The sequence below is a fragment of the Ornithodoros turicata genome, chromosome 3, assembly GCF_037126465.1.
Source record: "Ornithodoros turicata isolate Travis chromosome 3, ASM3712646v1, whole genome shotgun sequence".
Lineage (NCBI taxonomy): Eukaryota > Metazoa > Arthropoda > Arachnida > Ixodida > Argasidae > Ornithodoros > Ornithodoros turicata.
In genome coordinates this window covers 81,064,698-81,087,192 of record NC_088203.1, presented here as the reverse complement: position 1 = coordinate 81,087,192, position 22,495 = coordinate 81,064,698, and the positions used below count along the sequence as shown (strand labels likewise).

Here is a 22,495-nt window from a genome sequence, read left to right as displayed (position 1 = left end):
TAATGACAATTTAATTCCACGCCACATAGCAGAATTCATCAAGCCTAAAAACGTTAATGCTGGTTCATTTTATCTCCTTATAAAAGTCCACAAGGAAAATAACCCTGGCAGACCTATAATATCAGGCATTCACACACCAACAGAAAAGATTTCCCTTCTGATAGACCATTGTATAAAACATGTACCTCCTCTACTTCCTTCATACGTCAAAGACACAAATGATTTTCTCCTTAAAATTAATTCTATCAACAACCAGTTCTCAGATCTGACCAATATGACACTGGTAACCATGGACGTAAAATCACTGTATACTAACATCCCCCACGATGAGAGCCTGAATGCACTGGAATCCTTTATCCTTTCTTTTCCCTCCGACATCCTCCACACTTCTGCGGTCATCCCACTACTTGAATTGGTCCTAAAGTATAATAACTTCGAGTTTAATGGCAGACATTTTGTCCAAGTACATGGCGCAGCGATGGGATCCCGCGTGTCACCTAACTATGCAAACCTCTTCATGGGTCAATTTGAAAAGAGGGCCCTTGAATCCTTCCCCGTACAGCCGCTCATTTTCCTGAGATACATCGACGACATTTTTGTTGTGTGGCCAGGTGACAACTCTTCCTTACTGTCTTTTTTTGAACACTTCAACTCCTTGCATAGCACTATCCAATTCACCTGCAACTATTCCAATGTTTCAATCAATTTTCTTGATGTCACTGTCTCCATTCGGTCTGGAAAACTAGTCACCGACCTTTATAAGAAACCAACCGATAGACGCCAGTATCTTCATTTTAGTAGTTATCACCCCAATGTCCAGAAAAGAAATATTCCTTTTGGGCAGTTCACACGACTCAAGCGCATATGTTCCAATACCGACGATTTCCACAGACGCGCCCACGAAATGTCTGCTGATTTCAGGAAGCTTAACTATCCCAGCAATCTAATTGAACATGGCAGTCAGCGGCGAAAGCCTTTTCATGACTGTTGCTAAAACCCTACTCTGTTCATGCAGATTAATCTATCTTTGAGCGAGGACGACTTGTGCTATCCTGTGACCTCCGTTGCGTTTCAACACGTGCATCGCCTGAACCTTCTTGTCTCGGGACACTGTAGCAGCTTATCACCTCGACAGCGACGCCACTGTTTGAGGCCTCCAGCTGTAAAGATCATCGTCGCAAGGGAAAGCCTCGGCAGTCAGCGGCGAAAGCCTTTTCATGACTGTTGCTAAAACCCTACTCTGTTCATGCAGGTAAGAACAACAAACATAAACTTGCTTTTGTATAACGTCCGCTGCTGACTGCCACCCCTGTGTTTAGCATGGATGATATGTGTTTATCGTGTCACGGGGAACTTTCTCATGATGGCAATGTGATATCTTGCACTGAATGTAACAACTCGTACCACCTCGGCGACTGCTCTGGTATCCGCACCAAAAGGTCAAACTGGAAATGCTCGACATGTAAACTACACATCCAAAGAACAGGACAATTACGTGGAGATGGAAAAACTGATGATCAAGGCGCGGTTTCCGAAAATACAAGGGATGAGAGTCTGAGGACAAAAGTAGATGCAATAGCCAATATGCTCACTGGCCTGATGTCAATTCAATCGAAAATTGACGACCTACTTACAATCAAGACTACTGTACAAAGCCTTGAACAATCGGTCCAAATGATGTCGGATAAATACGACGATCTTTTGGCACGTCTGGCTGAACAAAACACTGATATAAAAGAATTGAAAAGGAAGGTACGTGATCTTGAGCATAGGAAAGTAAATTCAGACGATTTATCTGCTGTTCAAAAGCAATTAAATGACCTTGACCAGTACGGAAGACGCAACATTATTGAAATACATGGAATTCCCGCAGAAGATAAAGAAAATTTGGAAGTCAAAGTCGCGGATATTGCTGACATTCTCCAGCTGCCTAGGCCAACAGCCGATGACGTAGAAGCCGTACATAGGCTCCCATCCAAACCAAATAGAGTACCACCTATTGTTGTGAAATTTTTAAATCGGAGGACAAGAGACTCTTGGATGGCGAAAAGGAAACAGCTATCTGCAATAAAGTTTCAAGGTCAACAAATATACTTGAATGAAAACCTAACTGCTGTAAATCGAAACTTGCACTATCAACTAAGAATGAAAGCAAGAGAAATGGGTTATCAGTATGTTTGGCTCAAGTACGGAGTGTCATACGCAAGAAAGAAAACTGGAGACCAAGTAATTCGCGTGGACAATCTTTCGGATCTCGATAAGATTAAATAATCCATGTACTGTCGACTGCGTTAGAATTGAGTACATGCAATGCATAACGTGTCATGTTGCCCAAATGATATCTCGCAATATGTCACACACAAGCCTTTGTCAGTTATGCACATTAATGCTCGTTCGGTTGTAAATAAAAGAGCGGAATTGGAAGTTTTGTTTCATGACATGAACTATCTTTGTGATGTGATCATGTTTTCAGAGACTTGGTGCAAAAATGAACATGATCTTTTTCATATAGAAGGCTATCAAACCTATTATTTAAATCGCACAGAAAAAAGGGGAGGCGGTGTAAGTGTGCTTGTAAAAGATCAGGGTTGCAGTATCCTAACGCAATACTCTGTTGTTACCAGCAACTATGAAGCATTGACTCTAACATCTGGTCGGTATATATACTGTGTTATATATCGTCCTCCTGGTTCGAATACATCAAGTTTCTTTCAGTTCTTGGAAGGTCTTCTTGCGTTTGCGTCTGACGAAAACCTATGGGCGATCATTGGCGTGGATTTTAACATAGATATGTTGTTAAACTCAACACTGTCAAATGACCTGAATACTCTCTTGGGAGACTATGGTTTCTCAAATCTTATTCAGGTGCCCACACGAGTGACGTCGTCATCTGCAACATTATTAGATGTAATCATTACAAACCATCGACCTGTAGATACAATAACGGTTGTCTTACAAACCGACATTAGTGACCACCTGCCGATTTTTGCACTTTTTAACCGTGGGGAAAGTCAACAAAAACAATCTATTGTATATCATGTTATCTCTGATAAAGCTTTAGATGCTTTTGAAAGGGATGTAGCAAATACAAAGTGGGATCGTGTATTTTTGTATGACGACCCCGACAAAGCGTATGACTGTTTCTTTCACACCTTTTCGAAAATATATCAATTTCATTTTCCTATGAAGACACGCAAGTTATCATGTAAGAGTCGACGGCCTTGGATGACGAGAGAATTATTGAGACTGGTGCAAAAGAGAAACAAAATGTATAGAAAATTCATAAATTCTGGAAGTATAGAAGATCTAGCGAGTTATAAGCGCGTTCGAAATCAAGTATCGAACATTCTAAAGCGAGCAAGGAAGGCATATTACAACAACTTGTCCAGTGTTGATATCCAACGAAACTCAAAATTAGTTTGGAAAAACTTAAATGATGTTCTAAACAGGAAAATAACGGGTCCCACAATTCAATCCATTAACATCGACGATAAAATCATAAGTGGTCATGATCTAGCAGAGCATTTTAATAAATACCTTGTAAATGTCTGTCGCACAAACTTTACGCCAGACATTGCAATGTTGGACAAAAATATGCCAGGAAGTGTACGGGGCACAATATTTTTAGCACTTCTAAGTGAAAATGAAGTATTTTCCGCAATGTTTAACGTTAAGAATACAAGGAGTCTAGATATATACGACATGCAGATTCTTCCTATAAAACGAGTCCTTCGTTTTATATTGCGCCCCATAACATATATATTGAATCAGTGTTTTTTAGCTGGCTCTTTTCCAAAGAGCCTTCAAGTAGCCAAGGTAACAGTTTTGTATAAAGAGGGAGATATAAACCAAGTCTCAAACTACCGCCCGATATCAATTCTACCAGTATTTTCGAAGGGATTTGAGAAAATAATGCACGATCGCTTATTATCCTTTTTAAATGCGCATTCCATTCTCACCGATTCACAGTTTGGTTTTCGGAAACAACGTTCAGTAGAAATCGCTTTACTTAAGCAAAAACATGTAATACTAAATAATTTTGAGAATAGGCAGCTTACATTGGGGCTCTTTATTGATCTCTCAAAGGCCTTCGACTCTATAAATTATGATGTACTTAAATACAAATTACATTGTTATGGTATAAGAGGTACAGCGCTATCGTTATTCGCTTCTTATCTCGGATATCGATATCAACACGTTACGCTTAATGGCAAAATATCTAGCGCCATGAAATTGGAAACTGGAGTTCCACAAGGAAGTATATTGGGACCCTTGCCTTTTAATGTCTATATTAACGATATTGTCAACTGTGCCCCGGATGCAGATTTTGTTATCTATGCGGATGACACTACTATCTTACTTACTGGCACTGATGGCGATGCTCTTTTAAATGAAGCAAATGCAGTTCTGAGGAAGATAACTATGTGGACGGAACTGAACTGTTTAAAAATCAATGCCAAGAAAACAAAGGTTGTATTGTTTAAGCCTAGAAATAAGAAAGTTGCCCTATCCAGGCAGTGTCCAACTAGGAAATGATGTTATTGAGGTATGCAGTGTGGTAAAGAGTCTAGGCGTGTATTTCACTGAATCGATGTCGTGGACATATCACGTTGAACAAACCAGGTTGAAAATATCAAAAACTATTGGAGCACTGTATAGAAGTAAACATATATTTAATCCAGGTATAGTTCGAACAATATACAACTCACTTATACATTCTCAACTATTATTGTCACTTGGTTTGGGGAACTGGTAGTAATCTAAATAGTTTATTGCGTGCACAGAAAAAGATACTTCGCATCATGGAAAACCTTCCTTATTGTCATACTACCAGGGGACTGTTTAAGAAGCATAGGATTATCAATATCTCTATGCTACATGACTATAAGCTGTCTACTACATATCGAATAGCCGTTAAAGAAAATAATAAGACGTTCTTGTCACTATTCAAACTTTTACCTTCAGCGCCTCACTATCCGCTCCGGCCTGGTCCTAGCTGGGTTACGCCTCGCGTACGTACAAATTATGGCATACAGACTTTAGATCTTACACTCTCCCGACTGTTAAATTGCACCGAAAATAAGATTGATATTGTTTATGGTACGAAAAAAGATGTTCTGGAATATTTCATAAGTGATTGAACATGTGCGAACGGTGTGGTGATTTGTGCTATGAAAAGGGCGTTACCGTCCTTTTGTGTTTGTAAATACTATTCATCGATGAAATTCTTTACCTTGTTAATGTGTATGCCTTTGCTGCTGTACTGTTGTAGGAGACGAGCCTCGTCAAGCTTCAAGTGAAGCTTTTTGCTCGCTCCTTTTCACATCTTTGTGAATAAAGGAATATTATTATTATTATTAAAATGCTTTCACCAAATCATGCTCGCTGGACAGAGAGTTACTTCTTTCCAGCCAACCTAACGAGGAACACAGAAATATTACTTTCGTGACCACCTACAACAAAGCCCTTCGTAACACGAAAACTATTTTCCAGCGCCATCTTAACATTCTACACAGTGACGAAAAATTGAAAGAACTATTTCCTTCTGCCCCCATTGTTACATTCCGCAGGTCAAGGAATATCCGGAATATCCTTACTTCTTCGCGTTTGCGCCGTACTACAACACCTGGTTCGGGTCCCTGCAATGGCACACGCTGCCAAATTTGTAATCTTATTTCTACCTGCACCTCGGTCTCCAGTACCATAAACAACTACACCTTTCAAATTAAACAATCTTTGCACTGTAACTCCTTTAACATTTGTTATCTAATAACATGTATGAAATGCAATGTTCAGTACATTGGTGAAACCTCCAACACCATGCGTCAGAGGTTTTACGGTCATAAATCCGACATTGTCAATAATCGACCCACTCCCGTTGCTATACATTTTAATCTTCCCGGGCACTACATGGATACACACCTGTCCATTGCAATTCTGGAATCTGGCTACACCACCGATTGCAAACGCAAAAATCGCGAGTCCTTCTTCATTTCTAAATTTTCTTCTTTAAAACCACGGGGACTAAACGTTCATGGCGGTCCTCTGCAGTTGTTCAACCCATCATCCAGCTAAGCTGCTCCATTCACCTTCTGTTCTTAGCATTCTTAGCTCCATTTTCCCTTCAGCCCATAAGGTCACCCGTACCTTCCCACGCAGTTCAACAAAAGCTGTGTTCCCCTCGTACACGGCTAGACATCCACCTGTGCCCCCGTTTCTTCACCACCAAATCTTTTGAACCCCAATTCTCCGAATGTCTCATTTACCCGTACACCTTCTCTTTCCTGATTCTTATGTGACTGTTGCTCACGTGATGCAGTGTATTACTGTCTGGTTGTTTTGTGTTTAATTAGTTCTGGAAACCTGTTTTATTGTATCTGCTCAGTTGGTATATATACTCGTGTCGCACTTAGTTGTGTAACCTGAAGAAGTGCAGTCTCTTGCACGAAAGTTCTTGTTCGAATAAATATTAGTTGCTCCTAACCGTTTTTCATGTTACGTGTGTGATTCCCTCCTCGCGGGCTCCTTGACAGTGTTTTATTTTTTTTCCCCTTTTCGACATACTTGTTCACTTGCTTTGATTGCCTTCAACAAATCATCATTTTTCAGAAAAAATGCGAACAAATGGGTCACATGGAAATATGTTGTACGTACAAGTGCATGCCTCAGCTCCCCGAACCTCCCGCGCGCGAAACACCCTCCTTCGCCTTCACGATAGGCACGTGATGAGCGCCACCACACACGTCACTATGTGACGCAAGTGGTGAGGACGCTCCTCATTGGACTTGGGATCACATGATCGAGGTGAGCAACATCGCCCAGGCCGGAGCGTCTGCTACCGCTTGGGAGACGCCATGCGTTCTCCGGCTTCGTGATGTCCGAAACGGAGGGTTTGAAGCCTGTCAACGACACAACCACGATTTTTTTGGGACCGCAGGCACCACGGGAAGAACGAGTGGTGCAGCCCGAAATTAACTGCGTTTGTACAGCAAAAACCCCGTGCTTCTCGACAGTGTGCAGCCTGCCCGACAGTTTTCACCGCGCAGTTGGTTCAGTGGCTAACAGGTGGCGCCACAATACCGCTTCCACAATACCGCTTCGCAATAGCTTTCTGCTGCGGTGAATTCTAAGATTGCACAGAAGCCACGGATATATTACTCTTGTCATCGTAATCTTATTTTCTCAGGCTGCGTATAGGCTTCTTCTTTTAAAGAAAACGTGATATAAATCATATAAATAATAGAAGTCAACAAGAAGCAGCTAGCAATGTTCGTAGCAGACGGTTTTTCCTAAGAACGAATGAGGGGCTCTCTACCACGAACGTCACACTAGAGTGGGTGTGGTCTGCAGTTGGAGCGCTCCGGCCTGTCACCGCGGCAGCGATTTTCCAAATTAATTGCACCGTGGTGATACAACTTTGGACAGAAATATTTTGTGGGAATGCTTCTCACATACTGCTTTACAAGATGACAGCAGTTTTGGGCCATGTTAGATACCACTTTAATGCTCCTTTAAAATCAGTTTCAAACAAAAAACAAAAAACGTCAGCACCGAAGGCAATTCGATCCTAGTCCAATTCTTAAAGCTTACGTTCGACCCATTGTAGTCACACATTTTGTTTTTGAATTACGACGCTACTTAGGTACTGACCGGGGGGAGGCACCGCACCATTGTGTGAAATCAGGCCCTGCAGATGTACCTCAACGACCGTTACCAACAGATTCACTGAGTTTCAGTACTGATAGTTACACAAAAGGTAATAAAAGTGATAAAGTTATACGCGTTGTGCCCCCATAACGCCCTGCTTCCACCCGAACAGCACTGTGAAACACCCCGGTATAATGCTGCAAAGCTGACACTTGTGTCAAATCGAGACCACGTGGTGCGATCGAAAATCACCCTACCACTCGAAATTAAGGCGTTACCAATCATGGTGTGCACTTTGCACTTGTAATCTTTAACTCTGCCGTCACTTTATCAGAGCAAAACAGTACGTACCTTAGCGTAGTATCTTAAACTCTTCAAACATAGCGGTGGTCCATGCAGATTTGCTGCCGTTCGTTCCTGTTCGGGTACAGTCGAGTCGATTGGACCTGACGCACTCACGACTCAGTCGACTGAGTGCGACGGGGCACGCCGACTCAGCAAAGTCACGACTCAGCAAAAGTCGCAACTTCGCATTGCTCACCACGGCGGTCGGTATTATGTCGTAACATCATCGGCGAACAATTATTTTCTTCAGGCTAGACCAGTGTATCTCAACCGGGGTGCCGCGGAACTCAGGGCTTCCGCGAGCCTTGTCGTGAGGTTCCGCGAAGAGGATGCTGTTCAGCACCAGCGAGTGTAACTTGACCGCCTACCAAGGCTCGCTCTCGAACAGCCTGGTTATATTGAACAGTGCTCGACATTTGATCGTTGGCATTGGAATTGACGTCGAGATCGCAGGACCAGGTAGTCACGACTGACGGTAATTGCAAACAACCACCAGCTGTGATCTTCATGGGTTGGCTCATCCCACAAGTCAACCCAACAGTTTCTCCGCTCCACGCTTTTGCTTTTCTCCTGTGCTTCAAAAGCATTGGTCTGTGCTTCAAAAGCTGTGGTTCCCGGCCACATCCAGCCCACCAACGTTCTGCCCTCAAAGCTCCCTTTCTGGATACCATAGGACTGCGATCCTTATTGTGAAGGGGCTCATTATTTCATTCCCCGCATCCCCACCAGCAATGGTGTAGACTATCGCCCCTGGCGATGAAACTCCCCATTCATCATATATCTCCTAATAAAGTTAGTGTGTTTTGGAAAGCCATAGCTACTTCGGTGAAACTTCGGAGAGACTCTCCTGCCCACGTGAACTTGGGATTTGCAAGCATCAGTGGCAACCCACAACACGTTATCTGCGAAGAAGTATCCAGTTTAATGAAGCCAGCAAACCTCAAGCAATAAATAAATAAATAAATTATAATTAAACGTTTATAAAATGAGTTAGACAGAATAATTACTTGCTACTTGTACGGCATCAAGTTCGCCTCACTCACTGCTATAGACAGTTGCCCCAGTGTAGTAGGTTCCATGAGGTCATGCTGGCGGGATCAGGGGTTCCGTCGAATAACATAAGTTAAGAACGACTGGGCTGAACTGCCGTCTCCTTGTCACATGACCATTTATCGGCAATCGGTTAGTGGCAGGTCGGGGCGCGATCCCATCTTCCTCGCCACTGTGTTTCGTCCTCACACACGAGACGGGGAACCGGTTGGGCAACTCGTGCGACAGAAAGCCGATCGTGCCATGCTATTCCCGTACTGCACCCGACACGCTGTACTGACAGGGCACTTCTACTAGGGGCCCACAAACAGTGATGGGATGTACTTAAAGTACCAAGTACTCAAGTACTACTTTATGTACATTTCTCAGTACCTTTACCTTACTTCAAGTACATTTCAATTTGTCTACTTTTGTACTGTACTATAACTACTTTTCTTCGGTACTTTCCTTTCAAGTACTCAAGTACCCAGTTGGCAATACAAACGCAAAACTTGGAGGCAAAATCATTTATTCCGGTTGATATTAATGAGTCAGCTGTAACCTAGCCTTGTTTTCTAATTAGCACTTGGCAAAAATGCTAGCAAAAAGCTTTGTAAAGATAACAGTCGAAACATAGCTACCTCAAGTTTTATCACTACCTAGTGTTGAAACGTCCAGCGATACGATCTAAACTTGTAATCTACTGGATGAATACTTTAAAGGACTTTGTACTTTACTTTAAGTACATTTGTGATATGGCACTTTGTACTGTACTTAAAGCACAACAGGTGCTATGTACTTGGTACTTTACTTCAAGTAAAATTTTGAGGTAGTTCGCCCATCACTGCTTACAAAGAGTCGTTCAACTCAAACACGGCAGTATTTTCGCTACACGCTCCGCAATGTTATCGTTCATATCTGAGTAAACAATGATGCCAGCTGTCGACTTACGAGCAAACTGATGGAAACTGGTGTAACCCGTTCCAGTTCGCCAGAAGTAATGTAAAACAAACGAGAAACGTGAAAGTAATGTAGATGAAATAGTTCACCGACCTGTCAGTATCTTTCCATGCGCATGAACTGTAAAGAGGGCAGTCATGCGACAGTGCAGGTGGTCCCTGTCTAGCAACGCGAGCTCCGCGTCCCACCATATATAGTGGTTTCGAAGTTGTTAAGTCACTGCTGGTCCGCTTGCAATGGCACACGTCGTAGTGCTAGCGATTTCCCTTGCGTTTTTTCGAATGACATCTGCATCGGTGACTAGGTAAGGTAGAGTGGTTTTAGGATACACGCTAGATAACTGCGATATTTCATTTCTATAGGCCTAGTCCTTTTCCCGACATGTACGTCACAAGTGGTTAATAGTGAGCTTCAGGATATCGTACGCTATCGCCTTTGCGTACGTAAGGGATAGGGTAGGCGGTTCTAGGCACGCGCAAGACACAAGCAGAGCTTTACGCATTGCGCAGAACCATGACGGTATCCCTTACGCAAACGCGACGGTGTACGCAAGGCGTACGCAAAGGCGACGGCGTACGTTATACTAATGTCTATAACTAACGGATATGTCCCGCCCTAAAAATTCTGCGTAGTGGAAGTACAAACTGTGACTGTGACGTCAGAGAACACAAAGGACCTCAACCGGTTTCTCTCAATGTTACATTCACTCCGTACATTGCGTTGGGAGAGAAAGCCAGCGTCATTGTTACGGCAACAAGCAACGTCGATCAATGCATTGTGGTAAGTTTGGGCACTGCCTGTTTCGGGTATGCAGATACCGGTAAAAATGGCGTATTTGACCATTTGCATAATACGGATGCTATTTCAGGTCAAAGCAGGTCTACAAGCCACACAGAACTTGAATATAGTCTCGGCACCTTGCGACATCTATGCTTCGGTATGTCGACTCTCGGGCACCGCATCGTTCGTCTTCAACGTAGTCCCATTTGCTGCTGGAATCGGCATGCTCACTGCTACCATGGAATACGATCCCGAATTTGCTTCGTACGCTCCGGGCAGCAATGTGTATCCTCACACGGGTGTAGACAGGGCTACTGTGTCTCTGAGTATTAGGGTAGGTATACCGGGTCTCGACTATACTGAAGGTGACGGTGAGAGAAAATAAAATCAGTGTAATAAATAGATCGCGGCTTATTTGTATGTCTACACTTGAAACCCTAACATTGGGGAAAAAACTAGGCTACCACGATAAGGTTTTTGATGTAGTCGTCTAATTCTTGTCAGTCTCAGGGTCTCCAGTATTGAAGTTCGCAAGCACCAGCATGACGTGCTTCTTTGTCTTTTTCGCTAATCTCTATGTGTCCTTACGTATTAGGCGGTATTTATAGTCTCATTCATCGTATGCCACGTCTGTGCTGGTCTTATCGCCGACGTGGCGAATATTGACTCGGATGACTATCGCCCTTCAGGTGTAGTCTATGTGGTACTCCCCGAATCAGTAAACGAAAACCTGAACGGGTTATTACAACGGCGTAAACGAAATCACTTTCAACGGGAGGCAGATTTCAGACAACTGTTACACATGGTGTAAACACTGCACTTTTCTATTCAATTCATACTAAGTGTACCTACGCAAATAGCAACGTTTTTCGCAAGAGGCAAATCAGCACCTAGCATTTTCTTTTCACTGCGCGTAGGATATCAAGGAAATTATAACAATTGTTAGGACGAAGCGGTGCACTGCTTTAGTGGCAACTGTGAGACGTATAGTTGATGACACCTGCTATGACGCTGATAATGGCTGCTTGCATTTCAGCCAGGAGGAGTGGTGGTGCCCGTGACCATTACGTACCCATTCTGCGCTGAAGGTAAGTAAGAAAAAAGACGGTTGAGAGTATTCCGTCGAGACGGACAATATTGAAGTAATAGTGTAGAATAATTATTTTATTGTGGGTAAAATTTTAATAATAGTCTAGTAAGTATGTACATGACAAACGTCGAATAACAGTAAGAGTTTTAGATTAGGAAACCCAAGCGCTTTGTGCCCCGAAAGATGGCACCATAACGTTGTCGCTAATGCGGATGTTCAGAACCCAAGCCGTGCTGTAGTATTTGGGACCGCTCGCTATTTTTTTAATACGTAATAGCGTGGGGGCGCCAAAGTTGGCTTGCGTCACTCTCGCGACTTGCGAGAATCCGCGTGTGTGTGTCGTCTGCAAACGGCTGAAAGTATTGACAGCAACAACAAAAGTATTTTGTTTTACGGTGCCAGTTATTTTTGCTATAGCGGCACAATATATTTACAAAGGATTTTTTTTAATTCCGTGATTCCTTTTTCTTTTGTAAGTCTTGGTTGTTATTCGTAGTCGCGTTGTAGAGGAGGGACACAAGCGCACCACTCTGCACCGTGAAAACCGTACCCTATATGAGCGGCACGCTGGGCATTGCTGCGTGCATTGTAGCACTTGCGTTTTGGGTCCCCTTACCTTACGTACCTTATCCTAAAACCTTCTGGTCTATTGCTTCCGGCAGTTTTGCACGTTTTTACGTAACATATGCATTTTCTAATGAAACGCAGTCCAAAATTTTGTTAATCGAACGAATTAAATTGATAAATACCAATTAAAAGAATTCTCAGACATCGCGTACCAAAACAACTTGTCCCTGTATAGGGCACACATGCGGGAAACATAAGAGTTCTAATTTGCTATCTAACTGAAATTTTACGCTAATAAATTTCTTATTGATTCAAGCAGTGACATGGCTGAAACTACAGAGACGACGTCCACTACGAGCCTACAGTTACCGCAAATGTTTAGGGCCTACTGACGCCCGTAGGTCATTTTAAAGGGCTAAAAAAGTGGCACTTTTTTAGCCTTTGAAAATGACCTGAGCCGCATCGTAAGGCTCTTCTGCTGAAGTCAAGTGCGCGCATCATTGTCCTCACCTGTTCTATGCTCTTCAGCAATCCCACTCATATCGATAGACACACTAACAGTCACAGTGACGAATACTAAAGACGATTGCTTCTTAATCTCTTTCTCATTTTCCTTCCTGAAGAACGACTGATTGGAGTAGGGGTATCTGTTGGTTTCGGCGGGCTTGTCGGTTCAGTTACAGTTGGAACGTCTATCGGTAAGTAGAACTCGAAATCAATCTCTGCTGTTCCGTCTAATCAGGTAGATATCGTAAAGTCCTCAACTTCTCTCCTGCATCCTCAAATTTCGCATGATTTTCTGAGTAACACTTTTAACAAAGATAATCACGAAGGAATGAAGCACGAAGTCAGAGTAACTATGTTTAATACGTGAGCTTTCAGGCTCACGATTAAAAGCTCACGTATAAAATAGTTAACCTGACTTCGTGCTTCATTCTTTCGTTTTTATTTTTCTTGACGACATTTCAACAACCTGAACTGTGTATTATTTTACCCTCTTGGTCTTAACACTTTTAACGTCTACCGCAACCTGTACATTAAGTGAAGAACCTCAGGACGAAAGCTGCCGATATTTCGAAGAGAGAATGTTCTTGAGACTGTTTCGAGAGGGAATGTACACCCAGAGAACGACAGTTTCTGTTCGAAATATCGGCGGCTCTCATCCTCAGGCATCTGCTGAAGACAGATGCGCCCAGGATTGTCCTCACCTGTTCTATGCTCTTCAGCAATCCACTCATATCGATACACAAGTGAAACAGTCACGGTGATGAATACTAAAGACGATTGCTTATTAACCTGTCTCTCAATTTCCTTCCTGGATAACGACTGATTCCTTCCTGGATAACGATAATCGTACGAATTTATTCGTGGACTGCCTGGAGGTGTGCGTAAGTCGAAATCTGTATCTGCTATTCCTTCTAATCAAGTAGATATCGTAAACTATTTTTCAAATTTAATCAATAAAAATAAAATAAAATATAAATATCGTCAGCTCTCCTCATGAGGGTCTTCCCTCATTTAACCACTGGTTCGCTGGATTTTCTCCCTCTATACTACCGGAACTTGTAGGCTTTCTTTTGCAGCGTAAAAATTAACATATTGTCCCGTGTGACTTCCTCATGTTGAGTCTTCCATCATTTTTTACTTGTGAGAATAGAAATAGCTGCCTGAGACGTTTAGAATGTACTGCAAGTCGAAATTTTACACAAACACACCTACCATTTAAGAAGAAAAAAAAAATAAAGATTTCGTGTAGCTTTTACTGCGTCTACTTTACTTCAAGCGTTGTCGAGGCAACTGTTTGATTGAAAAATCGTGATTTAAAGGAACAAAAAATCCTTACTTACTTTCTGACTTGGCGAATCAGATGACTCCGGCCCCCGAAGACGTAAAGGAGTTGGGGGGGGGGGGATTTATTGGCAGAAGAAAAAGGAAAAGGAAAGATAAAAGGGATAAAAGAAGGAGCTAGGATATATTATACCCCCTAGCTTATTTGTGAAATCTGTGCTGAAGAAAATCCTGCACGGGAAGAATACTGCTGGTGTGAACTTTTTCTGCTTTCGCTGGACGTACTATAACGGTACAGAGGAAACTAAAAACGGGACTATTCGCCTCGAGATCGAACAGAGTCGCCACCATGCGGCTGCTCCGTGAACTGCCGTTAATGGGGAGCGCGGCTTGAGCTGGTGCTTTCGCTTTGGTAATCATACTCGAAAACGCGCTTGGAAGCCTGCGTTTCTGAACATCTGAGCTTTTCAAATCGCTTCAAAATGAGTGAAAATGAATTAGTGGATAACTTTTTTGAACTTGTCTAGTTGCCTGCACCAGCGTGCTTAGCAGGGAAGAAAACTACAGAACGTGCATATATTCCAGTATGCGGATTCCACCCGGTCGTTATCATATTTTATCACTGCGGTTCTGTGTGTCAAAGAAAATGTACCAAGAGCTAAGGTCAATTTGTAACAGGTTTTTTATCATAAGTATAACGATGTCACAGTTATTTATAGAATCGTTTCCTTGCTAGCAGTTCGAAGTTACTTCATAATGCTCAATTATGATATTCTACGCGCGCTAAACACAAGTTGTATCTAATGTATGAATGTATGGAACGCGTGGAATATACGAGTGCATGAATACAGGGTGTTTCAGTTAAATCCCCGGGCTAAATAATTCGCGGACGGGAGGACCAATCGAAGAACTTTCTTTTCTACAAGTATCTGCCCGATGCCATCTACAAGCTGCGCACAGTGTGAATGTGTGGGAGGCCTCATTAATTAAATAAAAATTTAAATGAGTTTCGTGAAAAACATAACTCCTAAAGTAGGGCGCCGTTGTCATTAAAATGGGTACTACCCCTTTTGGTGCCTTCGGTGGACACCTTTTCGAGCAAAATCTGCCACTGAAGCGGGTCATTTGCTGCAGTAATTAATTGGTTTCGGTTTACATATTGTTGTCGCGTCTGGTCGCGGTGATGCGCAAAAGGACGCTCTTCCACTCCCTTCGTGTTCTTGAGCTTACTTCGCAACGGGGTGTGCCGAAGAAAAACTAACAGCAACAAGGCTGGTTTAGAGTCCGGCGGTGCGGGGCCTAACGACGCGCAGCGCACGGCCGCGCATCGCGAGCCACCGTCGGTGAGTTCATAGTTCAACGACACTCGGCGAAGCGCGGCGTTGCAGCAACGCGCGTTACGTCAGCCGCCGTCGGGGGAGTAGAGCAATGTTCTACATCTGTCGGTGGCCAGCGAGCTGTGTACGGCGCGGGCTCCGGTGGACTCGCATTTCCAAACATGGCGTCGTCCATTGAGCCTTTGATCGAAGCTGTTAAGGAACATGCGTGCCTATATAATACACGACGGATGGATTATAGAGACAAGCAAAAGAACGAGCACATCTGGGAAGACGTGCGACTTTCTTCTTCAATTCAATGTCCATTTTGGGGGATACCAACCGTATTACAGTAGTACAAACATACGATGGGAACACGGATTGTCTTTAGTCGGATTCCAACACGCGGGTACAGTTGCCAGATATGACTACTTTCCCACTACGAAATGTGAAAATCTCCAGAAGTGTTTTCGTTGCGCTGCGCCGAATCGCGTCAGACTATGATCCCGGTAGGATGAGGAAGCGTGTCACAGGGAACGCTGGCTATCGGGGCGCAACGCGGTCGGCGAAAGGCGAAGACTACGTCGGACTGTAAACCAGCCTTTAGACAGGCTTTGCCAGCCCCCCACGCGGCTTATCTGACTGATATGCGCCCCCTCTATGCTATGATCGCACGGACGGAAACATTTAATCACATAGCACTTTTGCGCTTCACCGTGACCAGCCGCGACAAAAATGTGTAAACCGAAACCAATTAGTTACTGCAACAAATGTGATGACCGCCCCCGGTAGGAACGACAGCACACGAGATAGGGGTACCTTTGGGGTAGTTTGTGGAAGGAACGAGGCCAACACCAGTAAATAATGGGCACACAATTTAATCTAACACAAGAGATCTGTGCACAGGCTGTCGGCTCACCACAATTGGACGTTGTCCTTGGGGCACAATCTGTGACGGCACAGTGTTGATGGACGCTGTCGAGCTGCTTGTTGAGATGTTGCACAGTCTGAAGTCCGTGTCGGGCCCTGCGACACCAGTTGTTCCGGGTTCCCCCGTCCGAGCGATGACTTCTCCCTGCAGGCGGTTCTGTGACGAGTCTTGGTCGTCCGCCCTCACTTCTCTTTCCCCCTGGTTATGGAGCTGCTCCCCTTTTATGGACTCTTCGGTCACCGTTCCCACTCACATCCCTTGCTTAGGGAAAAGCCGGCCAAGTAATGAAACGGCTTCCTGGAATCGGCGGTTTCGTGTGAAGTCGTGATCGCCTTCCCTCTTCCCATCTGTCGCTTCAGTTTACGTGCCCTGCTAGCTTCCGCAGGCCACGGCTACCCCTCCTTTGGGAAGAGTCGGGAAAACAGGGAAATTGCTAAAAAGAGAGTTTTCTCCGCACTATATCTTCGTGCTAGACGTTGGTTCCTCAACAGTTGACTTAGCTCTGGGTGGGGGCTTTCAAACAATGTCGTGCTGTCCATTCTTTCAAACGGCCGCTGTCACTCCAGGGGTGCTCATACACACACAAAGAAGATGCTCGTAGAAGTATACGACTGGCCTGCTCGATGGGCACATCTGGAGAGCCCATTTAGTTATTCTAGGAACCTCACTTCCTAGGAACATCACATTCGCCCCTTCTTTTTTTTTTGAAGACAAACGATACAGTCTGTTTGTCCTTACATCACACTTGGCGTCTTGTAATTTGAAAGTCGGTCTTTCACAAAAGTGCCGGACAGCTGTACACAGATGTCCACAACTACATGCCCCTTTCTGATACCTGGCATGGTCAGCACAGTCTTAGATACTTGGGAAACTATGTACATTATTCCAACTATCTTGGATTCGTTAAATATTTACAACTTGTATGCCCCGACTTCGGAGGGGATATCTACATTCTGTGATTCTGGGCGTCGGGAGCGGCATATCTACATCTGTTGTCACTTGCTCGGTTTGAGAGATACGCTCACACAATTCGAGCGCCGCAAAGTGATCCGGCCATGCCACACCTGACGGGAGTATGTCACACGTTTCGGACGTGTCAGCATTTTGGAGTTTACACGCTTCTGTAGAATCAGCCGCTTTATCATTTTGCTCGGAATTGGCGGCCGTATTCGATATCATTTGCAGTTCGTCATCGGGATAGGGACCATCTCCGTGAGCCCTCTTTAGCCGATTTGCATGCACCGTAAATGATGATTGTCTCCTTCCCGCCCTTTGCAGCCGATAGACGACGGGTGTTACGACCTCCATGACCCGGTAGGGGCCCTCCCACTTAGGCTGTAGTTTACGTGAGGTGCCCCTTTCAACATGACCTACTTGAAGGTAAACTCGCTCTCCAATATTGAATTCTGGGTCCTCGGCTTTTGCGTCATGAATTTTCTTTCGATTGTCCGCGGCCCTTGCCAACGTCTCCTTCGCGATATCATGTGCTACCTGCAAACGCTGTGTCAGTTCTGCTTTGTAGTCGTCCAGTGTGCCATAGTTCACAACCCGGGGCGATGCGAAAACCTCCTGTGGCAAGTTGGGATCCCTCCCGTATAGCAGATAGAGCGGAGTCTCGTTTGTACTCTCATGCGTAGCCGAGTTGTACGCGAACATTACGTACGGGATCCATTGGTCCCAATCCCGTTGATTTCGCGATACAAAATGCGACAGAAGTCCTTTGATGGTCTGATTCAGCCGCTCTACGCTTCCGTTTGCTTCCGGGTGATACGGTGTAGTTCACAACTTTTTTATGCCCAACAACCTACATACCTCTGACATGACTTTAGAGGTGAAATTCGAGCCTTGATCTGTGAGAAGCTGCTCTGGAATACCGTGCTTTAATGCTATTGTTTCTACGAAACTTCTAGCAACTGTCTCTGCGTTCTGATCTCGAATGGGAATTGCTTCGGCATATTTGCTGAGGTGATCCGCAAAGACAAGTACATACTTGTTCCCCTCAGTGGTAACCGGTAACGGCCCTACAATATCCATTGCGGTCCTTTCGAACGGGTGGCTCACCTCGTCGAATATCTGCAGAGGTGCCCGCTTCTTATGCTTCGCGGTTTTTCTAAGTTGGCAAGAGTTGCAACGCTCACAATACTCGGCGATTTGTTTTTTCATGCCTATCCAAAAGTATCGCTTTTCAATCCTCTGGCGGGTTTTCTTTGTCCCATAGTGGCCCGAATAAGGAGCGTCATGAAAGGCCCTCAAGACATCCTGCACGAGTGTTTTCGGAATCACCACCCGTCCGGTTTCCACTGCCTGTCGACTGCGACCCGAGTGTCGCGTAAGTCTACATAGTAAGCCGGCCTCATTTAAAATATACCCCGTGGCGGAGCCTGATTCCCTGATTTCGCTTATAATGCCTGCCACCTCCGTGTCATCGAGCTGCTCCTTCCTGATTTTCTCCCCGTCAATAGTTGGCACGTACGCGGTGATCATGTTTATCTGTGCCGAGGCGGAACGACTGAGTGCGTCGGCGTTCGTATGTGCTCGTCCAGCCTTATGCTCTATATCAAACTCGTACTCTTGCAACTGCAGGTTCCATCTGGCCAGTCGACAATTTGGATCTCTAATGTTCATTAACCATTTAAGTGGCCGACAATCAGTTACAATCGTGAATTTTCGGCCATAAAGGTAACACCGAAAATGACGGACGGCCCATATTACCGCTAGGCATTCTTTTTCTGTTGCACTATAGTTCTGTTCTGCCTTGTTAAGTTGTCGGCTTGCAAAAGCAACAGGGTATTCGCGATTTCCGTATTTTTGAGATAGCACTGCTCCGACGGCGTATTGAGATGCGTCTGTGGATAATGTGAAAGGTTTCGCGAAGTCAGGATACCTTAAAAGGGGTGCTGTTACCAACGTGTCTTTCAGGCATTGAAATGCTCTTTCTGCATCCTCAGACCATTGGAACTTAGTGTATTTTGAAGTCAGGAGTGTCAGTGGTTTTGCCGTTTTCGCAAAGTCTGCCATATGTCTACGATAGTACCCAACCAGACCTAAGAATTCCCGGACACCGCGCACATTCGTTGGTCTGGGAAAATTTCTAACGGCCTCTTCCTTCGCAGGATCAGGTCGCACACCCTCGGCGGACACGATATGGCCTAAATACTTGACTTCGGACATCAGGAACTGACACTTTTTCGGTTTCAACTTTAGCCCTGCCCCACTAAGCCTCTTTAGAACGGTCTCGATGTTCCTAATGTGATCTTCGAATGTAGAACTATAGATGATGATGTCATCCATATAGACGTGGCATGTTTTACCTGCTAGTCCATCTAAAACCACATCTGCGGTGCGTTGCCACACGGCTGGACTGTTAACCAAACCCATGGGCATACGATTCCACTGATAGTGTCCGTTTGGCGTATTGAAAGATGTCTTTTCTTTATCATTGGGATCCATTTCAATTTGCCAGAATCCTGATGCCATGTCAACAACTGAGAAGTACTTAGCGGAACCCAATTGGTCTAGTGTTTCTTGGATGTTTGGTAGTGGGTAGGGATCGACTTTAGTTACACTATTTAGCTTTCTATAATCAACCACGAACCTAAACGTGCCATCTGACTTTTCAACCAGCAGGGCAGGAGATCCCCAGGGAGACTTTGAATGTTCTATTATCCCCTTCTTCAACATCTCATTTACCTGTCGAGCCATCTCCTCCCTCTGAGAGTAGGGAATTCGGTAAGCGCGTTGATAAACCGGTGACGCATCTCCAGTGTTGATTCTATGCTTTATAACGCCACACTTTCCCAGGTCAAGATTATCTTGCGAAAATGCCTCCGCGTGGCGGCGTATGACGTCTCTAAGAGTTGCGCGCTCGGCCTCGGTCACGTGCGAGATCTCAAACTGCGAATCTATGACCTCGTCAGATAGTACCTCTCTCTCTCCCTGCACAATGTTAATGTCGCTGTACTGTGTATCTTCGGTAGCGCTATGAAACAACCCGACGGTTTTGTTTCTGGGCAGCGAGAGTTCGGCGAGGGTGAAATTAGCAAGGCATACTGGAACGCGGGAGTTTTTAGAAACCTGAACTAAAGCGTCAGTCCCCTGTACGCCGTGAGTGTACATGTTCGTCATCTCCAGAACGCCCAACTCTCCCTCTGGCACATTTTTTGCAATTTTCGCCCAGCAGATGATTTTAGACATTGGCGGTATCTTGCTAATGCTACACAGTCGAACTGACAAGGGAGTACAATTCCCACTTGAGGCATATGGTGGTGCAATTAAGTCAAAGGGCTTCTGCCAGTTAACTATAGGGATCTCCGTGTCTGCCAGTCGGATAGCTTTTCTGGTGGTTAGCACATCGATATTCTGGGCGGCTACTACATCCTGTCCCAGTATTCCATCTACGGGTACCGCTGCGCTGTCTCCAATGACGTAACACGGATGGGAGAACGTAGACTTACCTAGAGTGAATTTTAGCGTGTAGCAACCCTTCACGTCCACCCTCCCTCCCGATATCCCCATAAATCTACTATGACGAAATTTGCTCGCCGGAATTGATTCGCTCCCGTTTTCTTCTTTCAGTTTTTCCAAGGTGCGTTCGCTAATCAGCGTTATTCGAGACCCTGTATCTACAACAAATCTGAGACGACATCCGTGTACCGTGCATTCAACAATCGGGCTGGTCTCCTCTGAATATCTGACTACTGCGATTTGTTTGCGGCGTCGTTTGCGTCTTCGGTACCCGCTAGTTTTCCTTGCGCTACTCTTTCCACCGCATACAACTACGTTTTCTTCATTTCCCCCCTTGCAACAGTTTGCCAAGGGGGATTCTACTCGTTTTTTTGAACCGCGGGCACACTTCGCGAGTTATGCGGACAATTCCGCATCAGATGACCCGCCTCGCCACAGTTGTAGCATCGCCTGGGATATGAACGCCGGAAGGGACGGGAGGACGTCTGGGAACTTTGTTGTTGGGCGACTAACAGTTTCTCTAGAGTCGCTAGTCTTTCCTTCAGCTCTGTGATCTCCTTGTCCTTGTTGGTGCTCTCCTGTACTACCCGAATGCGAGCTACGCCACTACTCAGAACTTCGTTGGCCTCTTCTTGGGCCGCGACATCGACTGCCTCGTTGAGATCTGTTGGATTTCGAGAAAGGACGAATCGGCGTACTGGTTCCCTCAACCCGCTGACGAACTGTGTCCGCATCTGTTCCTTCAGCAATAGATTCGCGACGCTCGCTGTGTCATTTGTGACACCACTTCCTTTACTAAGTGTTGCATGGCCTAAAACCTGAATGCGTGTAGCGAATGATCGAACGTCCTCTCCAACCTGCTGTGCGGCACACATGAACTTTTGGAGGCGCACACTGTACGGTTCCGTGTCGAACCGTTCAATCAAGACAGTTTTGAGCTCTTCGAACGTTTTGGCCGTTTTAGCTTTCTCATCATTCCATATGAATTCCCTAGCTGATTCGGTCATCTTACACTTGCACATGCAAATAATTTGCTCATCGCTCCAGACTCCCATCTTTGCAACCTGCTCTAACATATTCAGAAAATCTCTAACGCCCGATCCATCTCCCGAGAAGTTAGAAATGAGATGGCTGAAAGCAAGAATACTAGGACCCATTGTCGGACCTTTGGATGACACCTCTAAGGACATTGTGACCGGCTGAACGTACCAGATATCCCGATATTTGCCGCTCTCCTTCCACGCACTTTAACGGAGGGGTCCTTATGTAAGGGTCTCCGTTAATGCCCCAAAGCAATGGTATCCCACCGCTGCCACCAATGTGATGACCGCCCCCGGTAGGAACGACAGCACACGAGATAGGGGTACCTTTGGGGTAGTTTGTGGAAGGAACGAGGCCAACACCAGTAAATAATGGGCACACAATTTAATCTAACACAAGAGATCTGTGCACAGGCTGTCGGCTCACCACAATTGGACGTTGTCCTTGGGGCACAATCTGTGACGGCACAGTGTTGATGGACGCTGTCGAGCTGCTTGTTGAGATGTTGCACAGTCTGAAGTCCGTGTCGGGCCCTGC

General features: G+C 44.9%; 1 protein-coding gene across 1 annotated transcript in view; it reads left to right on the top strand.

Annotated features, from left to right (window-relative positions):
• Positions 1-10,626: 10,626 nt before the first annotated feature.
• Positions 10,627-22,495, top strand: part of LOC135387397 (pregnancy zone protein-like) — a 45,976-nt gene continuing 34,107 nt past the window's right edge. The window contains exons 1-4 of the mRNA XM_064616610.1: positions 10,627-10,761; positions 10,850-11,095; positions 11,798-11,849; positions 13,042-13,116. Coding sequence (XP_064472680.1) covers positions 10,985-11,095; positions 11,798-11,849; positions 13,042-13,116 — 238 coding nt within the window. The 5' untranslated portion in view covers positions 10,627-10,761; positions 10,850-10,984. The remainder of the gene's footprint in view (positions 10,762-10,849; positions 11,096-11,797; positions 11,850-13,041; positions 13,117-22,495) is intronic.